The sequence below is a fragment of the Pongo abelii genome, chromosome 4 (genome assembly GCF_028885655.2).
Source record: "Pongo abelii isolate AG06213 chromosome 4, NHGRI_mPonAbe1-v2.0_pri, whole genome shotgun sequence".
Taxonomy (NCBI): Eukaryota; Metazoa; Chordata; class Mammalia; order Primates; family Hominidae; genus Pongo; species Pongo abelii.
In genome coordinates, this window is record NC_071989.2 from 5,257,617 (window position 1) to 5,281,134 (window position 23,518).

Here is a 23,518-nt window from a genome sequence, read left to right on the forward strand (position 1 = left end):
AAGGTGGGACAACTCAAAAGTGGGAGCTTCCAGGTTACAAGTAGATACAAGACAAAAGGTTGCATTCTTTTGTGTCCTTGATCAGCCTTCCACTGAATACACTATTTAGTCTGGCTCAGCACTTCTGCATTTTTACATAAACAGTAGGGGTGAGGAAGCAATCAGATATGCGTTTGTCTCAGGTGAGCCTCAGAGGGATGACTTTGACAGAAGGGGAGGCAGGTTTGCCCTAAGCAGTTCCCAGCTTGACTTTTCCCTTTAGCTTAGTAATTTTGAGGTCTCAAGATTTATTTTCCTTTCACAAGTTTTCATCAATGCAATCCACACTTTCTGCTTGCGTTCCCACCCAGGGACCACCAACTCATCCCCAGTGCCTCAGTTTCATCTGTGCAATCCACATCTTCAAAGATCCTCCAATCCAGACCCCACCTGGTCACCACATCCACAGGCTCTTTCTCAGCACTTCCACCCTCGCCACCCTGCAGCTTTCGACAGCTGGCCACCGCTCCCTTGAAACTTCTTTCCTCTGGATTTCCAAGACCTGTTTATTTTCATGAATGCAGATGTCTAACAAGATCAGGGCCCTTCTTTCTTTGTATTCTCCCTTAGAGTGATGGCTTATCGCCTGCTTTTCCCCACCATCACTACCCAGGAAAGGGCTTGCGTCTTTTCACGTGATCTCTGCTTCTATCTCTGCTCTCTTGTCAGTCCTACACCTACGGTGGCCTGGTTTGCCCTACTGTAGCGAATTCACACTGTCTTGGCAACAGGGGTCAATTTCCCAGTTACCTCAAAGACTTCTCTGGGTTTTTTACATTCAGGCTTGATTTTTTTCAAGTTACCCAAGAATCTCTGATCATTCATCTTGCTCTCCCTGTTTCTAGTCCTTTCTTTTCCCCACTTCCAATAATCAGTTATCAGATCTATCTTAACACCTATTCTCTTGAACTTCCTAGATACATAATCATACCACGTAAGCTTTCCCCTTGTCATAACTTTCATACTCCTTATATTCTTTTTATTTTGTCAAATTGTGTCAGCCAGCATCTCCAAAATAATTTTAACTTATAATAATTTTTTTTAATTTCTGACCTTAATGGGAATATTTCTAGTGTTTCCCATAATGCTAGCTTCTAGGTTTAAATAAACATACAAGTACGTATATTTACATATGTAGATACAGATATACACACATAAACACACAAACTCATACAAATATTCAGATATATTGATGTGAGTAAATATCCATCTGTTGCCTGTTTCATTAATATTTTTATATTAATGAAATTTATGTAAATTTATGAAATGCTGAACTTTATTACATTTATGGAGTTTATGTTTGTCTTTTAATCCATTAAATGGTGAAGTATATTAACATATTTTCTTGACATTGAACCATCCTTACATTCCTGCTATGAATCATTATCTGGTGATTTATTTCTTTCTAATATGCTACTTGATCCTACCTTCTCTTAACTTATTTAGTATTTCTCAGATTAATACTCCTAAGTATTATTGAGCTGTAGTTTTCTTTTGTGTGCTAAAATATACTACATTAATTTCTATAAGTGTATTTTTTATGCTCTGGAACAATTTAATAGCTTTGGTGTTAACTATCTCCTAGCATTTGGTAAAATACATTTGAAGCAGCTGAATCTGCTGCTTTTTGAAGGAGTTAGATCTTTGATAAATTTTTATATTGTTATGTGTGGTAATTGGACTACTTAGATTGTTTATCCCTTCTGGAATTAGTTTTTCTAATTAAGAAAACCATCTTTTTAAATGTATAATTTAAAATTTAATTTTATATATTTGAAAAGAGTATCCCATTAGATTATTTTCATTTCTTCTACATGTAAATATTTTCTTTTTCTCATTTCTTATCTTGCATATTTGTGCTTACTACTTATTTTCTTCATGAAGTCAATGTATGAGTGACAGTTTCACCAAGAAAATAGAAACCTTTCTAGGTATTTCAAGCAAGAAGTTATTTAATACAGAGGACTGGTTGTTTACAAAATAGAGAGATTGAAGGAGTAAAGGCCAGACATCTGTAGCTCTCAGAGTTACTCTGGATTTTGAAAAGCCAGAAAGTTGCAGAAAATTTTAGAGATCACTGGTGATGATTACAGATAATCCAGCACTGGAGCAAATGTTTCCCAGGAAAATGCTTGAAGATGGCCACAGACTTTGCATCTGCCAAAGCCCATCCTTACATCCACTGCTTCCAGAGATGGGAGCATGTGGCTTCTCACTCTTCCACCTTTGAAATCTCATGCTAGTGCCTCTGATTGGTGGGATCTAACTGAAAGCTTCACAGACAGGAGAGTTAGAAAATGTACTCCTGATTTTTAGAACCTGTGATACAGGGGAGAGTGTAAAAGAAGAAGGTATGCAAAGTTGTATGTTATGTTCAACATACTGACTTCTGTTTCTAATATACTGACTTTTGTTTCTGTATCAGATCCCTCTTTTTGCTTTCTTGGGCTATCCTTTATTTCTAAAATCCTAATTAAAAATATCTGGTTCACTTATTTTTATTCTTACTCATATATTGACATAAGTATTTAAGACCATGAATTGTCCTCTGAATACTGCTTTAGCTACATTCCACAGATTATCTTTCGTAGCATTTTCATCATTATTTTCTTAAGTAAGTTTTTTTGGAACCTGCTACCTGATCTTCCTTTTGGTCTATTTCTGTTAATTGCTAAAACTCTCAAAGGAACACTTTACATTCCTCTTTTATTTCCTAATTATATACTTAACTTATGTGCTTGTCATCCATCAGCATTCTCAACTGAAGATTCTACTGTCCCTCATAAGGAGCATTTGGAAACCTGTGGCAGTATTTTAGTTGTCATGATAACTGGGAGAGGGATGCTACTGACATTTAGTGGGCAGGATCCAGGGATGCTAAAAGTCTTGCAATATGCACTGCTGTGCTATATAACAAGGAATGTTGTTGCCTAAATTGCTAGTAATGTCTCATTAAGGAAAACAAAAGATTTCTAAAGTCACAGCAAAAAAATAACTGGCCGAGGCAAAACTTGCACCTACATTGGACAAACACAGTGTTTTTCATTGAGTTTTAAATTTTTTTACTACATTGTTACTAAATGATCACATGACTTACTAGATCCAGACTTCCTTGTTACCCAATTAACAGGTGAAAGTTCTGGGACTTGGACCTAGGACTTTGCCCACACTGAGGCAGCTCAAGAGTGAAGCCAAACAAATGTCTCCAATAAGAAAGAAAACTAAGGACATTAATAAAGCCAACTTCTGTTTCTATTTCAAAGCAAAACAGATTCCTTATTTGCTTAGTTAAGAGACTGTGCTTTGCACAGAGTCATCAATGACCATAAAGGCATGATTCTTTGTTCAGACTTGAACAGAAGGTTTGAATTTCACGTTTTTAATTTCAAAGCAGGAAACCAAACTGAAGCCATTATTTATAGAATCACACCTCCTAAGAGTTTGGTTAAGAATTTAAAAATGGACTTTAAACTTGAAAAATAAGTGTAAGGAAAGGAACAGATTAATTTTCATCTGTATTCATTAGACTTCTAACAGTTTTAGAAAAATAGTATGGTTATTCAGTATGTTTCTTATTTAAATTGGGTCATCATAACTATTACACTTAAGGAAGTCCGTAATATTTCCTGCAGAATATTTTTAAACAAACATTTGTTTCTTTTTCTAATTTGATAGTCTCTCAGCCCTAGTTAGCAAGTGGAAAGTGGGTTCATAAAACATCTTCAAATTGCATCTCAGCATCGATACATGAGTCAGTCATTGAAATTGTGCCCCAGTTTGCCCTTAAGTAATATATAAAGAAAAGAATATCCCCTATTTTGATGATGTTTGGGGGGATAAGTATTAGTTAATCCACTACTAACTTGTCCAAGCTTAGAAGTTAATGAATGTAACAGAATTGCCCAGTGGCTCAAAAACTACTTACTAAGTGAAGTGACAAACTAATCCATGGATGCTACTGAAATTATAACAATGAATAACACATGCACTCTGCCCCTGAGAAATCTGTTCACAGATGACACACAAATGTTAACAGAACCTTATAATTAGAGTCACCATGTAATGCATTACTGGGATGCAAACTGGGATGTAATGCAAACTGCAACGTAATGCAAACTGCAACGTAATGCAAACTGCAATGTAATGCAAACCGCAACATAATGCAAACCGCAACGTAATGCAAACAACTGGGATGCTTTGAGAGGAAAAGATGTTACTGCTATCATTTTTCGGGGCACATGTGCATAAAGCTGAGCTAGACGGATATGAGCTGTTTTTATTCACAGCCTCTGACACCAAATCGGTGGGGTTTTTCCACACTAACAACCAGTTCTCCAGTTCTCTAGATGCTGCTAGCTTGATGTCCTACAATTCAGTTCAATTCTGATACTGACTACCTGGAATTAGCATCAGACCCCAGAGTGTTAAGAGCTTAATTCCCCAAGACTTTCCTCCCCTCAGATGCCAGTTTCCAGTCTTGAGTCTCATGGGTACCCACAACTTGCCTACAAAGTCAGGGGTTCCCACAGGCTTTCCCTTTCAGGTTTGCTAATCTAAAATGGCTCATAAAACTCAAGAAGCCACTTGATTTACGATCATGGGTTTACTACAAAGGTTACAAATCATGAAGCGTTACATAGGTCTTGAGATCTTGAAGGGTCCTGAGCACAGGAGCTTTTGACCCCATGGAGTTGGGGTGTGCCACCCCCACCATGTGGATTTGTTTACCAACTACCAATCTTTCTGAACTCTGTCATTAAAGAGGTTGAATCACATCGGAATGATTGATTGAATCATCAGCCATTAGTCATTATCCAAGTCTCAAGCCTCTCTCCCCTCTCTGGATGTTGGTGAGGTGGCGGAGTGGGGACTGAAAATTCCATATTCCAGAGATCCCAGGAGTCTTAGGAGCTGTGTGTACTAATCACACCTGGGTAAACTGAAATAGAAATCAATGGTGGCTTCTAAGACTGGCCAGAGCAGACTTAGACTTCTCAAAGTGTAGTCCTTGGTCCAGCATCAGCAATAGCAACTGAGCCTTTGTTAGAAATGCAAATTCTAAGACCCAGCCACAGACCTGCTGCAGCTAAAATCTAGAAGCAGAGCCTGGCACTCCGTATTTTAATGAATGAGCCCTTCCAGGGTGCCCTGATACCAACTCAAGCTTGAGAACCGGTGAGCCAAGGAATCTAGAGAAGCAGGTGTTTGAGTCTGATTGAAAGGGATGAGAAGAAACCTGCCGGGGAAGCCCAGAGGCATGGCTGTAGAGGACAGCACTCCAGGTGGAGAGAACAGCAGGTGGATGGTCCTGGGGAGTCAGAGGACATAGGAGAGGTTGCAGGGCAGGGTCACAGCATCACAGGGCTAGAAGGGCAAGGCTGGAAAGTCCGGAGCTTAAACACAGAAAAAATGGGCTTTTAATCTGGGAGTGGCAGGAATGTGTGCATGTGTATGTATATTTTTAAAAGGAAATGCCATTTTTAAAAGGACATTCATTTGCTGGAAAACAGAAGCTGATGCAGAACAGAGTGCTGCCCTTCCCTACTGAGGGCAGGAGCCATTGTGAGGCCTTGACTATGAGGTATTTGGGGCACATTATTGCCCACCCCTCAGTACCTGTGTCTGTGCTGGGTGTGACGTGGTGGCTTACAGAGCTGGTCCACTACTATCGCAGAGACACTGACAGCAATAAGTTTCTGGGACATCACTTCCTTTCACAGTGACTTCCACTGTGCAGCCATTTGGGTCATCGTGCACAGCCACTGTGAATCCTGTACACACCTGTGCATGTCTCTGGCCCGCTGAGTCCCACCTGAGCTGTAACTGAGCCTTGTCCAGCATCACTGATGCAGGATCCTGTGACCACTCAGGCTTCTGGAGACTCCACTTCTGCTCTCATCTCCAACACAAGGACACATCTGTTGAATCGAGGTTCAGGCAGCTGAGCATCATAATTCTAGAAGTCCACCCTGTTTACTGTAAAAAGTATCTGAGACAAGTCTCAACCAATTGAGTTTATTTTGCCAAAGTTAAGGATAGGCCAGGAGAAAGGAATACAGAATCCCAGAAACACAGTCTGTGGTTTGTGTCTTTCTCCAAAGATGATTTATTTTGAGAGCTTCAATATTTAAAGGGGAGAAGTGGGCTGGAGGGGAAAGAGTAGGGTTATGGTCCCACTACTGAATCCACAGTTTGTGAGGGAAAAGGAGCAGGCAGGGAATCATCAATTGAGTAGTCATCTCACTCAGTAAATCAGCACTGTACACGAGACAAGGTGAACATGCAGTAGCTACCAGTGGGGATGTTTAACCTTGTATCTGCAGCTTTCTTGTTAGGAACAAAAGGAAAGACAGCTTTTTGCATGACTCAACTTTCAGCTTCATTTTTCCTTTTGGTGTAGTGAATTGGAATCCTGAGTTTTTGTTTTCTTTTAGCATTACTCTTACCCTGCTGTGTCGTCTCCTTTCAAAGGCTGCCCTGAGCAGCTCCCTCCCACAACCTCCACTACACCTGCCTGGGGAGACTTTGGACACTCAAAGGCCAATCCCAAATCCATCTTTGATTTTCCTAAATTGATCTTTTAGAACAGATGTTGAAGCTACAGACTTGAGCAGCTCCCTCCCACAACCTCCACTACACCTGCCTGGGGAGACTTTGGACACTCAAAGGCCAATCCCAAATCCATCTTTGATTTTCCTAAATTGATCTTTTAGAACAGATGTTGAAGCTACAGACTTACCAGAGTGCTGGAAATATTTACTTGTATTGCCTTTCTGTTGTCCCAAGGGATCGAGGTCCATCTTCAATGGACGCCTCCTTGGCCCTCTTGCTTTTAGTCTATAGTGGTTTAAATCTTGTTCTTTCATAGAAATATTCTTCTGCAAGAGGCTCAATATGTTAAAATAATTTTCTTACATTTCTAGAATTTAAATCTTGTTCTTTCATAGAAATATTCTTCTTCAAGAGGCTCAATATGTTAAAATAATTTTCTTACATTTCTAGAGTATGTATCAAAGTCATTTTTAAATAACCTATTCCTAATCAGAGATCACTAAAATCAGAGAAATAATTGCAAAATTCACCTTAAGGGAGCACCATGTGGAAACCACTTACCTGGGTTAAATATATAATTCTGCCAAGTTAGCAGAGAGATGACTGGTTTTACCAAACTGTGAGGATACTATGTAACCACTCTTTCTGCTTTATCAACACTCAAAGGGCTAAACCTCAGGAAATGGGTGGTTTGGGGCTTAGAGCCATGAGCTCCTACAGTGGCTCCTGCTTTGGAACTTAGGAGAGCTGCCCTCCTCTTTACACTTGAGAAAACTGATACTGTACGGAGTGTAACTTTCCCTTCTGAATGGCCCCACTCCTTTTAACTAAGCAGTCCCAAAATGTCAAACTTGTTTTCAATGTATATTTTAGAGACTTTCAGTTTTCCTTAAGTCAGGAAGGGTTTGACTTCTGTGGAACTGGCATGAGAGATTTTTGTGCCTTGTGTCTACAGTCTGCTCCTTTGCTCCTCTGAGACAATCTCTTTGTTGTATTTCCTTATGAGCAAACTCTGAGTTGTCTGAGTCCATCTGAGTTGTACACGGCTTGGGCTGCAGAGGAATGAGACCAGGTGTTCCACCCAATCCACAGGACTTCTTCATCAGTATTTCCAAGGGGAGTGATAAAATCACTTTTAGATCTGAATATATTTTGTGGTAATTTTAAATCAACACTAGTTTGGTTCTATTTATTTTTTCCCCTACTGCATCAACTCGTTTGAGACAGGGTTTCCCTCTGTCATACAGGCTGGAGTGCAGTGAAGTGCCATTTCGTCTCACTGCATCCTCTGCCTTCCAGGCTCAAGTGATCTCCTCTCAGCCTCCTGAGTACCTAGGACTACAGGTGCATGCCACCATGCCTGGCTAGTCTTTGTATTTTTTGTAGAGATGGGGTTTTGCCACATTGCTCAGGCTGGTCTCAAACTCCTGGACTCAAGCGATTCACGTGCCTAAGCCTGTCAAAGTGCTGGGATTACAGGTGTGAGCCACCATGCCTGGTGCTGCATTTACTCTTTAATATCATTCCTCAAAGTGTCTTTTAGTTATAGCCTCTTTTTTTTTTTTTTTTTTTTTTTGGTCAGTCTTTCTCTGCCACCAGGCTGGAGTGCAGTGGCATGATCTCTGCTCACTGCAACCTCCAACTACCTGGTTCCAGTGATTCTCCTGCCTCAGTCTCCTGATAGCTGGGAATACAGGCACGTGCCACCACGCCCAGCTAATTTTTGTATTTTTAGTAGAGACGGAGTTTCACCATGTTGGCCAGGATGGCCTCGATCCCCTCTCTTCGTGATCCACCCGCCTCAGCCGCCCAAAGTGTCTCTTTTTTATTGTGGCAAAGTATATGTAAAATTTGCTATTTTCACCATTTTTGAATGTACATTTTAGTACTATTAAGTACATTCACATTGTTGTACAACCATCACCACCATTGTCTCCAGAACTTTTTCATCTTCTCAAATGGAAACTTTCTGTCCATTAGACATTAGCTCCCAATTCCCTCTCCTCCAAGACCCTGGCCAGCATCATTCTACTTTCTATCTCAATGAATTGACTATTCCTGGTACCTCACTTAAGTTAAAGTCCCTTTGGGATAAATTTAATTAATTGAAATATTGAACAAATATAGGAATGTTCACAAAGTCTTAAATAGATAGAGGCTGAGAATCAAACAAACTTCCATTTCCATTGACTTCCTTCTATACAACACCTAAGTCAGGATTTTGTTAAACTTAGCCTTTCAGATTTAGCTCTGTGAATTCTCTGGTGACAAACTGCTTGTTATTTTGTTGTCTATGTTTCCTGCTGATTTATTTCTGTTTCTTCTTGTCATCTCAAATGGAAATGTGGAACAGGTGTATTTAATATTGGTGTTTCTGCTGAAAATCCACCAGTGTTTTCAACTATGGAAAGAGTAGAAAAGAAACAGGTAAATTTCAGCAAATGTATGATGACATCAATCGCAAAACAAATGTTGACTTTAAAGATGTAAATATAAAAATATGGAGGGAAAATATGTGTATCTTAGAATGAATGAAATTCACGAATTACAGCTTATGAAGACAGATCAGAAAAGTGGAATATTAATAGTTGGCCAGTTGGTCATTAACACAAAGACATGCCAGTATGGCTAAGATTTTTTGAAAGAGATTTTATTAGCTCATCATCTGCCTTTTACTGTGGGGCATGCATGTGAGTCTTTATTCTACATTTCATCCTTTCCTACAGGACAGATGACGGTGAGAGAGGGCTGCTACAGAGACCTGAAGTTTCAAGTAAATACGTCCTTCTGCAATCCCAAGACCCGACCTGTCACGGGGCTGGTGCCTTGCAAAGTATCCGCCTGTCCTCCCAGGTAAGAAGCATCGTGTTCATCAAAGCAGGTTTCCCAGTTTGCAGATGTGCTCAGCGAGTCTTGCAGCTCCTGATTTCGAGAGAGAAGTGCTGATTGCCATCATGTCACTCATAACAGTGGAGAAGCAAAGGGGACAAGAGCTGCCTGGACAAGGGACCTAGAGAGTGTGTTTAGGCGGGAAGTGGTCTGGAAATTCTTGTGACTGTAAGTGGACATTCTTAGAATGGCGTCCTGTTTGTTGTATTTGTGCTTTAATTGGTTGCAGGCTGGCAGGAGTGATAACACGCTATGGTGATAATGATGCATTCTCTCTTAGCCTGCTGTCCTGTCCACTAGTGTGTGCTTTTCTTGCCGAGTGAAACTTGCTGGAAGAACCCATCACAAGGCCTGCCAGTGGGGAAGGGACCCTGAATTCCTCAGTGCCTTGCAAACATACAGGTGTGAGGGCTGGAGCCACAGAAAGCCAGGGCTCTTGTCATCCACTCTACCCTCACTGCTACTGACCCTAGGAGTTCCTAAACCCAAGCTCGGGTTCTCAGAGGCAGGAGGTGGGGAAGCGCCCCTTGAAGCAGCCATGGTCCTGCTGCACTGTCAGGAGCCATCACGTCTGGGCAAAGTCTTCATCCCTCTGGTCTTCACTTTCTTCATCGTTACGTGGGACATGTCACAGAAGGTTGTGAAAACCAAGGCAGGATTTTTCTCAGGCTCTTTGCTGGACTCCCAGCAGGGGTGCCTCTCTACTTGGCCTCCTGAACTCAGCCCCTTGTGGGAGGGAGCATGTGAGCAAATGAGTACAGGATCCAGCTGGTCACTCTGAAGACACAGGAACAAGCACCACGCAGAGCCCGCAGCCAGACCAGGCTTGTTGCCTGGAGGGGAACACAGTGGTATCCAGGCAAGGGTGCCCGTGACCCCAAATCCCCAGAGGGGGTGTTAATGTGCTAATTAGCTCTTTTAGTTCCATCATCCACAGCCCAATGGACGGAGGTGTGTTAGCAGCTCAGTCAGCCCCTGACCCTGTAGTGTGGGGCAGCTGCCCTCCACCAGCGGGGGCAAAGGGCCAGCCTTTCTGGTACCCACGTTCAGTGGGCCCCAAGCTCTTGTCCAGCATCCAAGAAGAATGAGGTCATGCTTGACCACTGAAGGATGGTGAGGGCGGAGAATTTGATCAAGCGATAAAAATAGCTCTCAGCAGAGAGGGTAGCTGGAGAGGGGATGAGAATGGCAGGACATCTTCTCCCCCAAGTCAGGCCATCTCCCCTCTACCAACTGAGCCTGGGGTCTTTAGAGGCACAGGATGGGGGCAGGCCAAGCCATATGTACTATTGGAAAGGGCAACATTTGATTGCTTAAAAGGCATTATTGAGAAAGAACCAATCGGAAGAGAGCAGGCAAACAGGAATGGAAGTTCTCGCTCTGGTCTGTGGGTTTCAGGTTGCTTTTGGCTTGAAGCTGGGGTTTCACAGGGGACCTGCCCCTGTCTGCCTAGGATTTCTCTGCCTCCTGCCTCTATTAAAAACCACCTGAGATCACATATTTACAGAATGAAATTCTAACTCCAACTAGATCTTTCAAATAGCTCAAGGCACTGAAAGACTTAATACAAGATAATCTAATACATTTTGATAAAGATCCACAGTAGCTGGCAAATGGGTCCCAAGTTTGCTGAACTGTGCCTCAAAAGCATGAAGCTGGGTACTCTCCCTGAGGCAGTAAAATACAGGAAGTTGGGAGGCACTGTCTCCTTTTGGATGTGTTACCTCTGGTCTCTCTCTCTCAGTAAAGGGAAGGAGGTCAATTACCAACATTTGAAGGGCCAGCACCCCTCTTGCAATCACAGTAAGGAGGACACCTCCCTGGGAAGATCTTGTCCTCTGAGCACACCTGCCCCTGATGTGATCGGGGACCTGTCACCTTATAAAGCCACCAGCCCTGCCTCAGCCACGTTTCCTGAACCACCACTTCCCACGATCTGCTATCGAGAGAGATGCAGTCGGAATTTACACAAGAAGTTAAGTGCTTAAGATGCCGCACACTGAGGCATGGGACACCCTCTGAGGGACTCTTCCCAGTGTCAGCCAGGGCCTGTGGAGTTGATGCACACACACGACGATGCTCCACGGCCCTCAGCTGTCCCTGAGCCAACCCTGTGGGCCACTGCAGGAGAGCTGGCTGCTGGCCTTTCCCACCCAGACAGGCCTCCAGCCTGTGCTGAGCTCCATGACAAGAGCACAGCTCGCTCACCAGGGGCTCCCTCTGTGCCTGGAATGACACACCAAATACAGACACACCCGCATCGTTTAGGAAATAAACCCCATGGCTGGCTGAGGCAGTATGTAGCATGGCACCGTTGTCGGCAAAAGTGACTTTCCTGTCCGAAGGAAACGGAGGCCCCTTGCTGAGTTGTGTCAAAGACAAACAAAGCCAAACACTAGGTAAGGTGGTCAGAACAGATTTTAGTCAGTGATCCCTGCTGCAATAGGGAAAAGATTGTGGCCTGAAGTGAACTACCTTCGATCAGCACAGAGGGACTGGGCATTTTACAGGGAGAATAGAAGAGGGGGGAGGGGCCGAACTAGGGCGAGTTGGGGAGGTGAAGAACTGGAAAAAGCATGAAGAAGGGTTGGTCCTTGTGAAATCTATCTCAGTTTGTCAACTGGCGATCATAGAAGTGAGGCTCCCACCTTCCCACAGAGACTGGGAGACAGGGGTCCTATCTTCGGGTGTCAGCCAGAACAAACAGGAAATTCTTTGGGAAGCCTTGAGATTTCTCAGACAGGCACTTTAAGAGGGGCTGGGGTTATCTTAGGGATGTAGCCTTGAGCTGTTAGAAACCATGTTGATGTTTGATCGTGACTTTATAAGCCAAGGTGAGGCCTTGTGGTGAAGCGGGCTCAGAGGAACCTGGCTAGAGTTTGGCCAAGGACAGAGCATTGTTAACTGCTGCACCAACTTGACCTCACACCCCCTGCTCCCCGGACAGTGGGGTCTGCTTGTGTTCCAGTTGGTGTTGACATCACTGTGACCTTGATTGCAGGTCCTTGCCTTGCCATATGGAAGTTGGGAGCATCACTTCCTATGCTGAATTCCTCTTTCCATACTGTGTTTAGTCCAGGTTTGTTAAGGGAGAAGCATCTGTGGTCCCTCAACGCACCTAGTTACCAGTGCTGTGAAGTGGGGAAACCACTAAATTAGGCTTAAAGAAGTGTGTGTGTGTGTGTGTGTGTGTGTGTGTGTGTGTGAGACTTTCACATGCAGGAGAGACTAGGGTTACTAGTTCCATGTGGAAATAAATCCATCAGGATGTTAAATCTCAGGATAATTGGAAATGTTGAGTGCTTGCATGCTATTTCTCAAGCTAGTCGTGTTAGTGGATCAAGCATACCCTTGCAGTCTAGTCGGCCCTGGTCTACTCTGTGAAGCCCATCTAGAGAGAATGCTAGAGAAAACTCACCCCAACACAGGAACAAGCTACCAATGTCTGGGCTCCTAATTGTGTGCTTTGAGGTATCATATAATTCAGATAGGAAGTGATAGTTGGGACACCCCTGAAGAGGCCCCTTTGCATCTGCAAACCCCACAGGACAAGGCATAGAAAGCAGGAGAGCTGGTGGCCCCAGGGCAGCAGAGAGAAGCAAAAGCAACGGCAGATGGGAGCAACTACATCCTTTCCCTAGGACGGACCTCCGCCCTACCGCATGGGGAGAATGCTGGCAGCTGCTTCAGTGCTTTCTTGGAAAGAGCAAAAGAGTTTATTTAAATCATGGTTGCCCCTTGTTGCAATCTGCTTGTTGGTTGTTTGTTTTCTTTCTTGCCACCTCCCCCATACTGCCCAAAGGGACGTCCTCCTTGACACTCACTGCAAGAGGTAACCTGGGATTTTGGGGCTGGCCCCAGTGAGAAGGGAGCTTTCCTCCTCCTGGTGTTACCCAGACTTCTTCTTCAACCCAACCTCAGGTAGAACATGCTCAACGATTATGTGGCTCTTGTTTACTGTCACTCTTAGTGGTTTGCTGTTTCTATATTGTCTCACCCTATTTTAAATCTGTCAAAACGTCGCTTTCCAAGCGAGACTGTAATACGATTATTGAATTTCAATAATGGAAATCTAAGCAGCCTTATGTGGTCAGGCAAAATTGCCCTTACCACCAACCATTATCCAAGAATGACATCCTCACCTCTTGTATTCATTTAGATAAATCTTTGTTCCTGGTGGAGAATTTTCATACTAACTATGTGGAAAAAATCTCTGGAATTGAAATGGGAGGAACTCCCTTTTCCCCATCACAAGCTGTGCGATGAGGGCGTGACTCACTTCTTTGGTGGCCCGCTGCTCAAACCTCTAGGGGGAGCAGGCAGATGGGCAGGCTGTGGGGCTCCGACCCCATAGCAATGTCTAAGGGTGAATGTTTACAGCTCCTGAACTCCCAGTGGGCATGTGTTACAGTGTGCTCTTCTAATTTTGCCATCCCTAGGCAGCTTGTGTTAATCAGCTCAATTAGACTCTCTGCCTTATCCCAAGGACAGAAGGCTTTCTGTATCCTGGGTTATCGCCTTGGTGTGCTGGAAAAATTGGATCACACGTGGGCTTGGAGAATGAGTACAAGGTTTTATTGAGTGGAGGTAGCTCTCAGCGAGGTGAATGGGGAGCCAGAAAGGGGATGGAATGGGAAAGTGGTCTTTCCCCTGGAGTTGGGCTGCTCCATGGCTGAGTTCTCCTCCGACCATCCCAGACAAACTCTGGTTGATGGCCTGCCGGCATCTGCTGGTGCATCTGCAGCGTGCCCCTCCGCCGATGTGTTTCTCTCGATGTCCAACCGCTTGTGTGTTCTTCCACCAATATGTTTCGCTCGACGTCCAGCCGCTTGTCTGTGTGCTGGCTAGGGTCTCAGGGATTTTGTAGGCACAGGATGGGGGCATGGTGGGCCAGGCTGGTCTTGGAAAATGCAACATTTGGGCATGAAAACAGAAATGCCTGTCCTCACCTAGGTCCATGGGCACAGGCCCGAGAGTGGAGCCCTCACCAGGGATGCCCCCTTCTCCTCCCAGCACTTCCCTGCCCCACTCCCATATCAGAATCAGATCTTTGCTTTGTCCACTGACACATCCCAAGGGATGAGAATCGTGCCTGGCTCACGTGGGACCTTAATAGGTGTTCGTAGGAGATGTGGATGAACCATGGTCCCATTAGGCCAGGAAGAGACACTTTAGGCTTGTGGTGTGGCCTTGGGGAAGTGGCTGCACCTGTTTATGCCTCAGTTTGCCCGGCTGTGAGATGACAAAAAGAAAATGTGTGCAGTCACATCCCAAGATTAGAAGCTCTGTGACCCCACTCTCCCTTGGGGCTGTTCTGTAGAGAAGCTTGACAGATCCTGTCTGGATTGCCACCATTGAGAAATAGGCACTACTCAGACTCACAAATCTTCTGGAATCAACTGTTCCTTAATACATCTAAACCACATTTGTATGTTCCCACGTATCTCCCATGTAAAGTATCTGCCTCACGTCACCCTCCTTCAGGAGCTCCCCTGGGAAGACCCCAAGATAGGAGCATTTTTGGTATCCTTGACTCACCATAGCACTGCAGACGAAGGTCTCATCAGACACTCGGTCACCACAGCTACTGCAACTGCGACTGCTACTGCTGTGGTCAGCTTGTCAACACTAAATCCACCTGTGGGATCCTTCCAACGCACCTACCTCTCTGTTCCTTGACTGTCCACTCAAATGGCCTCCCCTGATTCAGTCTCTCACTCCTGCTATCAACAATAACTGCCCAGAGGTATCCCTCAAGGTCCATTTCTCCTTCCCATCTTTGTTAATAGAAGCCACTGCCCCATACACTGCATACACCCACATGCACAGGGATCCCGACTGGACACTGTTTCTGTCCTCCCAGGCTGAGGTCTGGCCCGTGGGATGTGAGCCTGTGCCATCCATGCTGAGCCCTCAAGAGGCAGCTGCTCCTTCCTCGTTCTCTGTCCACCTCTGTGGCTGCAGCAGGGCCTGGCCTTAGTGAACAGCTGCAGCCCTTCAGGCAGGGGTCACCTCCTAGGGGAGTAGAGGGCCAAGATGGAGGTAGTTGAGCCTGCTGACCTGGAGAAGGACTGTGCTCCCCCACCCCACAACTGCCCACCAGCTCAGACTCGCACAAAGGGAACCGCTCCCTCCCTTGTTAAGCCATGCCTGCTGTGTCTAGTTGGTGCAGCTCAGCCACATTCTGAGCTCATACACACCTCACCTGTGACCTCTCGGTCCTTAACATCCCTCTCCAGACAGGCCATGCCTCTTGTCATGCAGCTCCTATGCTTCAAGATCCACACTGAAGTTGTCCTTCTGTCTCACTGCATGGCTGATCTTCCCACCGCTCACTGCCCAGGACCCCGGAGCCCCCACCCAGGCCAGAATCCATGGCAGTGCTGGAACCCTCCCCTCACCAGTACCTAAGCTGCCTTGCTTCACCCTCACTCCCCTATACTACCCTGGTCACCTCAGCCTGGATACCCCCAACTCTTGACCCACTCTGCACATGGAGCTCAGCAGTAAATGCTACCCTCAAAATCCCATGTTATCACTCTAAAAGTGTGGTCACCCAAGGATGGTACACAGTCCTTACACCTGCCCCTGGGTCATTTGCTCCCCACCTCCCAGGACATTGGGTTCACATCACCTGCAATCTCCTCCATCTCCCTGCCCCACACTCTCCACCTGGGGACCTCAGACTAAAGAGAAGGAAACAATGACCAGCTCTTCCTCTTGCCAGAATCTCCCTGTGCCTCCAACCCCGCTGCTCTGCCCTCCCTCCCATCACAAAGGGCAGATGGTCCCAAGCCTCTAGAGGAGCCTTCGGAAGTTACTATTTTTTCCATATAAGTGACCCATTTCACCCTGTGGTTCCTATTGTTTTTCTGGCTGGGCCTCCTCTGCCTCCGCCTCTCTATGCTTGATCTTTCTGGTATTGAGAGATTCAGAGCCAAAGACATCCCTGTGTTCTGCTGTGTCCTATCTTCTACACTTGACCTTTCAAACACGGTTGAGCACACACATGCTGTCAAGAGCACTGTGTGCTGGAAGAAAAGGTGCAGTTCAGCAGGAGAGGGCCAGTCTAGGGGAAGCTGGAACTGATGTATCTGACAGCAAGTAGAAACATGAGACTGAGGCTGTCCCAAATCCACTTCAGTCAACCCTGGAGCCCTCCATCTGATGGCACCCTTTGACATGTGGACCTCATATTTTGGAATGTTCATATTGCCCTCTGAAAGGGGAAACTTTGAGACAATACAGAAGCCTCTCTGTGAACCAATGCCATGCTTTCCTGTCTGGGAAAATCTTAAGGAGAACCAAGTGCATCTCCCCGTCCATCGCCCACAAATAGCCAGGGCCTGATCGCACGTGGGGCTTAGTAAATTTCTGTCTCACAGGAGAAACAAGATCTCCAGGCTCCCTTCCCACAACTCTCCTGCACTGGAATTCTTTCTATGGAGTGGCCTGGTTGGCAGGGGTTATGTCCATGGGCCAGAGTCAGACAAAGGCGCTGGGTGGCATTGCACCTTGTTAAAGGTGCAGCCGTGACACTGCCTGCCTCCCTGGGCTTGACCCTGCCTTCCCCACTTCAGGCATGATCCAGGTCTTCTGTCTCCTAGGATAAGGTGAGGATTCCACGTAAACGCTCTCAGGTGTGATAAATACTCACTAAATCTTGGCTATGATTATTGTTGCTGTAAAAGAAGAAAGAAATTCACAACAGTTATGTATTTAGTCTATAAAGCAAAACTATCCTCAGTAAAAACACAGAATAATGGACCTACATGGCGTATATCAACCCTTGGGGATTGTTGTTTCATTGTATTATTTTAACAATTGAGTTGGGAACATAGATTTTAATTTAAAATGTTGCTTTACTTTTCTTCTGAAATGCAAAATATATTTCTATTATGTCCTTGATACTAACAATTTTTTGTTCCTGATTAAATGGTCAGGAAACCCATGTTCCATTTCTCTGAGGATGGAGTGTGCATCTTCCTTACTGAATTCTGTCTCCCTGCGAGGCTTCCCTGGCCTCTAGGCTGCAGGTGCTCTGAGCTGTGTCCTCAGCAGCCTGGCAAAGCTGGAGCCACAGCCCCGAGGGAATAAGCCGCGCTCTCCTTCCCCACAGTTTGTGCTCTGTCTGACACTAAGTGGGGCTCAGTGGGGTGTGATCTGGTGTTTCACGTTCACCTTGAAGGAGGGTCCCACAGGGATTGAGGGGTGGAACCTGTAAAACATCTTAATCCACAGCCTTCTCACTTTTAACTTAAATGAAAAAGGAAACCTGCTGTGCTGGCTGGAGCCCCAGCCTCCTCCTCAGCACCCAGAGGTCATCCTGCAGCCTCGCGGGCTCCTGCAATTGCATTGCCAGATGGGATCCCCTAAATCATAAATCTCTGCAGGGGGTAGGGTGTTGGGTGTCTAGAAGTCTTCTTGCTGGAGATTCTCTTAAAATGGCTGTGCAGCCTCGGCCAGCAGGAGTATCCTGGAGAAATAACAGGCATCAGCAATTCCCAGCTGCTCCTCCAGGACGGGGGGAGCTGCACAGCCTCTGGCTCCCGCTTCTCCCGCTCCTCCCTCACACGGAGCCTCCTCCCTGCGCGGGCGCTGCCCAGATGAGCAGCCTATGGCCCTCCCACGGCTGCCCCGCCTCCATCTGCATTCTAGCATGAATCAGGCCTTTTTATCACTTGCTTTTGAAACATGGATGATAAATCACACAAATATTTATTCCCTTTATACTTCTCAGTTTATCTAAATGGAGTAGCTCTCCGGGTCATTCATCTTAACTCTCGTTTTCGAAGCATTAACACTAATCACACACCTTCCTGGACAGGGGATTGAAGATACAAGAGGAAATGCTTTCCAGATGGTAAATGGAGACTTCCCCTCTGTTTTCAGGACTCTTCTAGGGACGCCAAGTAAGAGTCTAGATAACGCCGAGTAAGAGTCCGGATCACATATCATGATCAAATGCTTTGTTTTCTCTGTAGCCCTGTCTCCACTTGATATTTGGATGGCTTATTCTTCTTGCTTATACAAACCCATTAGTGGAATAATTCCTTTTACAACCAAGATACGTGGATCCGTAGCTCTGCCTGCTGGTTGCACACTCTAGAAATGAAAGATAAGGCTCAGCAGGGCAGCTTTATTTCCACTGCTCTCCGATAGAAACATTTGCAATGAAAAGGGGGGAGCAATTTCCTTTTCTGTAGTTTCTTATCTCTTTTTGATCTGAGGCTGTGAAAATACTAATCACCCAGTAATGCACAGGTTACCAAGGGAATGAAAAGAAACCTGGTTGCTTAGGTGGTGTTTGTATAGGAGAGGGTTTTGCTCACAGGAATGCTGGAGAAGTGAACATCTCGGTTCATTTAATTATCTAAGTAGCTGAGCGTTCCCAAGCAGCAGGATGGGCTTCCTGGGAGTGAGACCCGCGCAGCCCCCAGGGCTGCCTGCTCGGAGGAGCGTCCTGTGTAGCTTTATTCTCGGCTATTGCTGATGTGAAATTCCAAAGGATTTTTTTTTTTTTTTTTTTTGAGATGGAGTCTTGCTCTGTCACCCAGGCTGGAGTGCAGTGGCACAATCTCAGCTCACTGCAAGCTCCGCCTCCCGGGTTCACGCCATTCTCCTGCCTCAGCCTCCCGAGTAGCTGGGACTACAGGCGCCTGCCACTAAGCCCGGCTAATTTTTTTTGTATTTTTAGTAGAGACGGGGTTTCACCGTGTTAGCCAGGATGGTCTCGATCTCCTGACCTCGTGATCTGCCCGCCTCGGCCTCCCAAAGTGCTGGGATTACAGGCGTGAGCCACTGCGCCCGGCCCCAAAGGATTTTTAACAAGGGGCTTGGCACATTTGTTTTGCACTGGGGCCCATGAATGGCACGGCCAGGGTGGCAGGCAGCCCCGCTTCTGGGTCAACATGGCTTTCTGGAATATTTGGGGATTGTATTAGAATGCTTGGCGTTTTAGCAAGTCTACTACGCATTCATTACTTGAGTTCAAGAAGCCGTTCTATACTGTTGTCAGATCATGGGTGTGAGCCTCAAAGGTCCGCCGGCAGTGGTTCTCTGCTGTTACTTTCTTTGTGCTTCTGGAATGAGAGCCGGTTTTACTCAACTTTGGAGTACTTGCAGGGGGAGGAAGTACCGTGAGGGGCCCTTCCAGAGTCATTAGAGCTTTGTTCTGTAAATCCCAAGGCTTCCCCGCTCTGCTGGGAGAGAGCCCAGTGGGGTGGACACGGGACTATGTGTCTCACCCACAAAAGCCACCGTGCTGAGGCCCACCTGATCGTCTTTGAGTACCTTTTTGCCCTCCACTGTGCCCTTTGCAAAGACATCTAACCAATCTCAGTCTAATCAGGGAAACCAGAAGTGCTATGGCCCCTCCAGAATGAGTGCTGGGCCTGGCACAGTGGCTCACGCCTGTAATCCCAGCACTTTGGGGCAAGTGGATGACTTGAGCTCAGGAGTTCGAGACCAGCCTGCCTGGGCAACATGGCGAAACCTCAGCTCTACCAAAACACAAAAAAAATTAGCTGATAATTAGCTGATGTGGTGGCACACGCCTGTGCTCTCAACTACTTGGGAGGGAGAGGTGGGAGGATCACTTGAGCCCAGGAGGCAGAGGTTGCACTGATGGCACCACTGCACTCCAGCCTGAGCCACAGAGTGAAAACCTGCCTCAATAAATAAATAGATATATAAAATAAAAGATAAACACTGTTAGGGAGCTGTTCAGCTACAGTGTGACGTCACCAGGTCAGGTAGGAATGCCGTGGCTTGAAACTGTCTGATTAATGTGCTGATTCTGAGATATAAAAGATGACACCTTACTGTATCTCCCCTGGGGAAAATGTGACTTCACACCAAAACAATGAGCTTGAAATGTATTTAAGCAGGTACAGACATTGGCCTGCATACATCTCTAATGAAAGTCAAGTGATAACTGTAGACAAACACAATAAACCATAAGCCAGACTAACTGGACTTACTTCATGGAACGCTGAAAAGGAACATAGAAACCATTGCAGAAGCAGTGGGGATACAACATTAACTTTCTGAATTTGAGTGTGTCATTGTACATCTAGAAATCTGCCTTAAGTAGTTCTGTGAGGTATTTTGTACTTTGAGTTTTTATATTTTCTTTGCTTGATTTTCATTGTGTTGTATGTGTATGTGTTTTGTTTTATTTACTTACTTATTTTTAAAGACCTTTTTTTCCAGCAGCTTTAGCTTCATTTCACAGTAACATTAAGCAGAAGGTAGAGCGTTCCCATATATTTCCTAGGCCCACACTCATCCACCCTTCCCCACCATTAGCATTCCCCACCGGAGTGCTCCATTTGTTAAAATTTATGAACCCAGGTGGACACATCCCTATCACCGAAGTCCATAGTTTACATGGGCGCTCACTCTTAGTGTCATACGTGCTGTGGGTCTGGACAAACGTATTCTGACATCAATCCACCATGATAGTATAATACAGGGGAGCTTCACTGCCCTGCAGATCCTCCGTGCTCTGCCTGTTCATCCTCCCTCCCCACCAACCCCTGGCAACCACTGCCCTATTTACTGTCTCCACAGTGTTGCCTTTTCCAGAATGTCATATAGTTGGAATCATACAGCATGTAACCTCTTCAGATTGGCTTCTTTCACTTAGTCACATGCATGTAAGTTTCCTCCACGTCTTTTTGTAGCTCATTTTTTCTTAGCATTGGATAACATTTTATTGTCTGGATGCACCAGGTTTATTTATCCAGTCACCTGCTTAAGGACATCTTGGTTGCTTTACTTTTAGTACATTTTTAGTATTTTATATGTGTGTGCATGTGTGTATATGTGTATATATATATGCATACATACACAGATATATATATATACACATACACACATATATGTGTATACACACATATATGTATATCATCCATATAAGAAAGGGCAGAAAGATACCTTGTGAACTAAAGAATACTTCTGGTTTTCAGGAAACTTAGCTGGTTATTTAGGTTAAATCATTAAATTTTTCATTTCTGTTTTCTGGGACTCAGTGTGGTTGGCTCTAAAATTCACTGAGATTTCCCACACTCAGCGTAACTGTCCCCTAATAATTAAAACCGTGGCACATGCTTCAAATATTTTGGAATGAGAATGCAAAACAAACTGGTGGATAGATAGAATAGATAGCTTGCATTACAAATCTGTTTATATCGATGTCCATGCAATTACTGCAGATGTACTAATAAGTGCTTCCTGAAATATTTGCTGAAAACTGCAAGCTTCATTCAGAATCAAGGTTCTGGGGTTGGAGGGAAGAACACAATATATTGTTTTTAGATACAATTAGGCACCATTGCTCTATTCTCTGACCCATCAATAATTTAGAATTGTGGTTCTATATTTCCAAATGTATGGAAGCTTCAGGGCACATGTTTTTCTGTTATTTAAAGTGTTCTTATATTGAAATCAAAGGAAGTTTTAAAGTTATCTTATTTTTGGCATTTTTGAGACTTCCTTTATGGCTTAGCAATGGGAGTTTGTTATAAGTATTTCCCGTGAGAATCAAGGAATGTGTTCTGACTAGGGTTATTCATATGACAACTAGATCAAATTCCATAGTTATTTATTTAAATCTGTTATATTCTTATATTTGTCTACTTTCTCTGCTTCTGAGAGAAGTCTATTATGATTGGTTGTTTTTCCATTTTTTCTCTTAGTTTTACTTTACAATTGACTTTAAAATTCCACTTTGTATTGTTAGATAGTTATAGTTTCTGCATAAATTGTTCTTTTGTTATTAAGTAATGACCATCCTTATTTCTAATCTTGCTTTCCAATTTATGATTTATATTGTCTGAAATTAACACTACGGGCACCAGCTCCATTTATTATTATTTTTTTGACCTGGCTTACATTTCTTAATTCTTTTTATTGTTAAATGTCTGTGTCATTAGGTTTACCTATGTCTTTAGTAAATAATATTCTGCTGGATTTTGATTTTATCAAGTGAAGAATCTATTTTTTTTTTTTATAGACAGCGTTTTACTCTGTCACCCAGGCTGGAGTGCAGTGGCGCAATCTCGGCTCACTGCAACCTCCGCCACCCGGGTTCAAGCAATTCTCCTGTCTCAGCCTCCCGAGTAGCTGGGATTACAGGCACGCACCACCATGCCCAGCTAATTTTTATATTTTTAGTAGAGAAGGGGTTTTGCCATGTTGGTCAGGCTAGTCTTGAACTCCTGACCTCAGGTGATCCACCCATCTTGGCCTCCCAAAGTGCTGGGATTACAGGCGTTAGCCACAGTGCCCGGCCAAATCTATCTTTTCTTTTAACATAGCTGAATCTCTTCTTATGGAGTGTGGTTATATTTGGATTTAGGTCCACCAATTTATTGTACGTCTTCTACTTACCATGTCTTCTTTTCTTCATCTTATCGTTTCATGTCTCTGCTCATTTCTAACGAATCTGTAGAATTGTCTTTATTCTCTTCCATTTCTACTACTGCTGGAAGTGATATATTCTTCTATAAGACCACCACTTTCTGATTGAAAATAGATAAGACAGACCCGAGTATAAATTACCGTAACTTGCTAAATATCCAGGATTACTCACACATGATTATCTTAAAACTCTGAGAAATAAGTAATTTATACAAAGAGCTAAGTGAGCTGTGATGAGCTTAAACTGGAGATTAAATCTTTTTGCAGACCCATGATGCAGAGTTCCTAGATTTTCTGTGCACATTCTTCAAGGGGTGTTGGAAAGCAGCAGGCCAAGAGCCAGGCGCTACGCAGCAGACACACTAGCATGGACGGTCTCTGGGGAGGCTGGGCCAGCGAGCAGGAGAGAAGGCATCCCTGACTCACACAGTGGGGCTGCTCGCATTTGGAGTGGGGTCAGCCAGGACTATTGAGCCTAGAAGCAGGACCCAGCACAACTGGCCCCAGAAAGAGAACATCTTCCTCAGAGTATGACCACTAGCCTCATTTTTCTCTTTTTTCTTGCCAAAAACAAGAAACAAAACAAAATGAATGAAAATGCAAAAAAAAAAAA

The 23,518-nt window shown here is 44.6% G+C and overlaps 1 protein-coding gene across 4 annotated transcripts in view; it reads left to right on the plus strand.

Moving 5' to 3' along the window:
• Positions 1 to 23,518, plus strand: part of ADAMTS16 (ADAM metallopeptidase with thrombospondin type 1 motif 16) — a 175,371-nt gene that overhangs the window by 109,195 nt on the left and 42,658 nt on the right. For all 4 annotated transcript variants that reach the window (XM_002815404.4, XM_054555388.1, XM_054555386.1 and 1 more), the window contains exon 18: positions 9,318 to 9,444. In XM_002815404.4, coding sequence (XP_002815450.2) covers positions 9,318 to 9,444 — 127 coding nt within the window. The remainder of the gene's footprint in view (positions 1 to 9,317; positions 9,445 to 23,518) is intronic.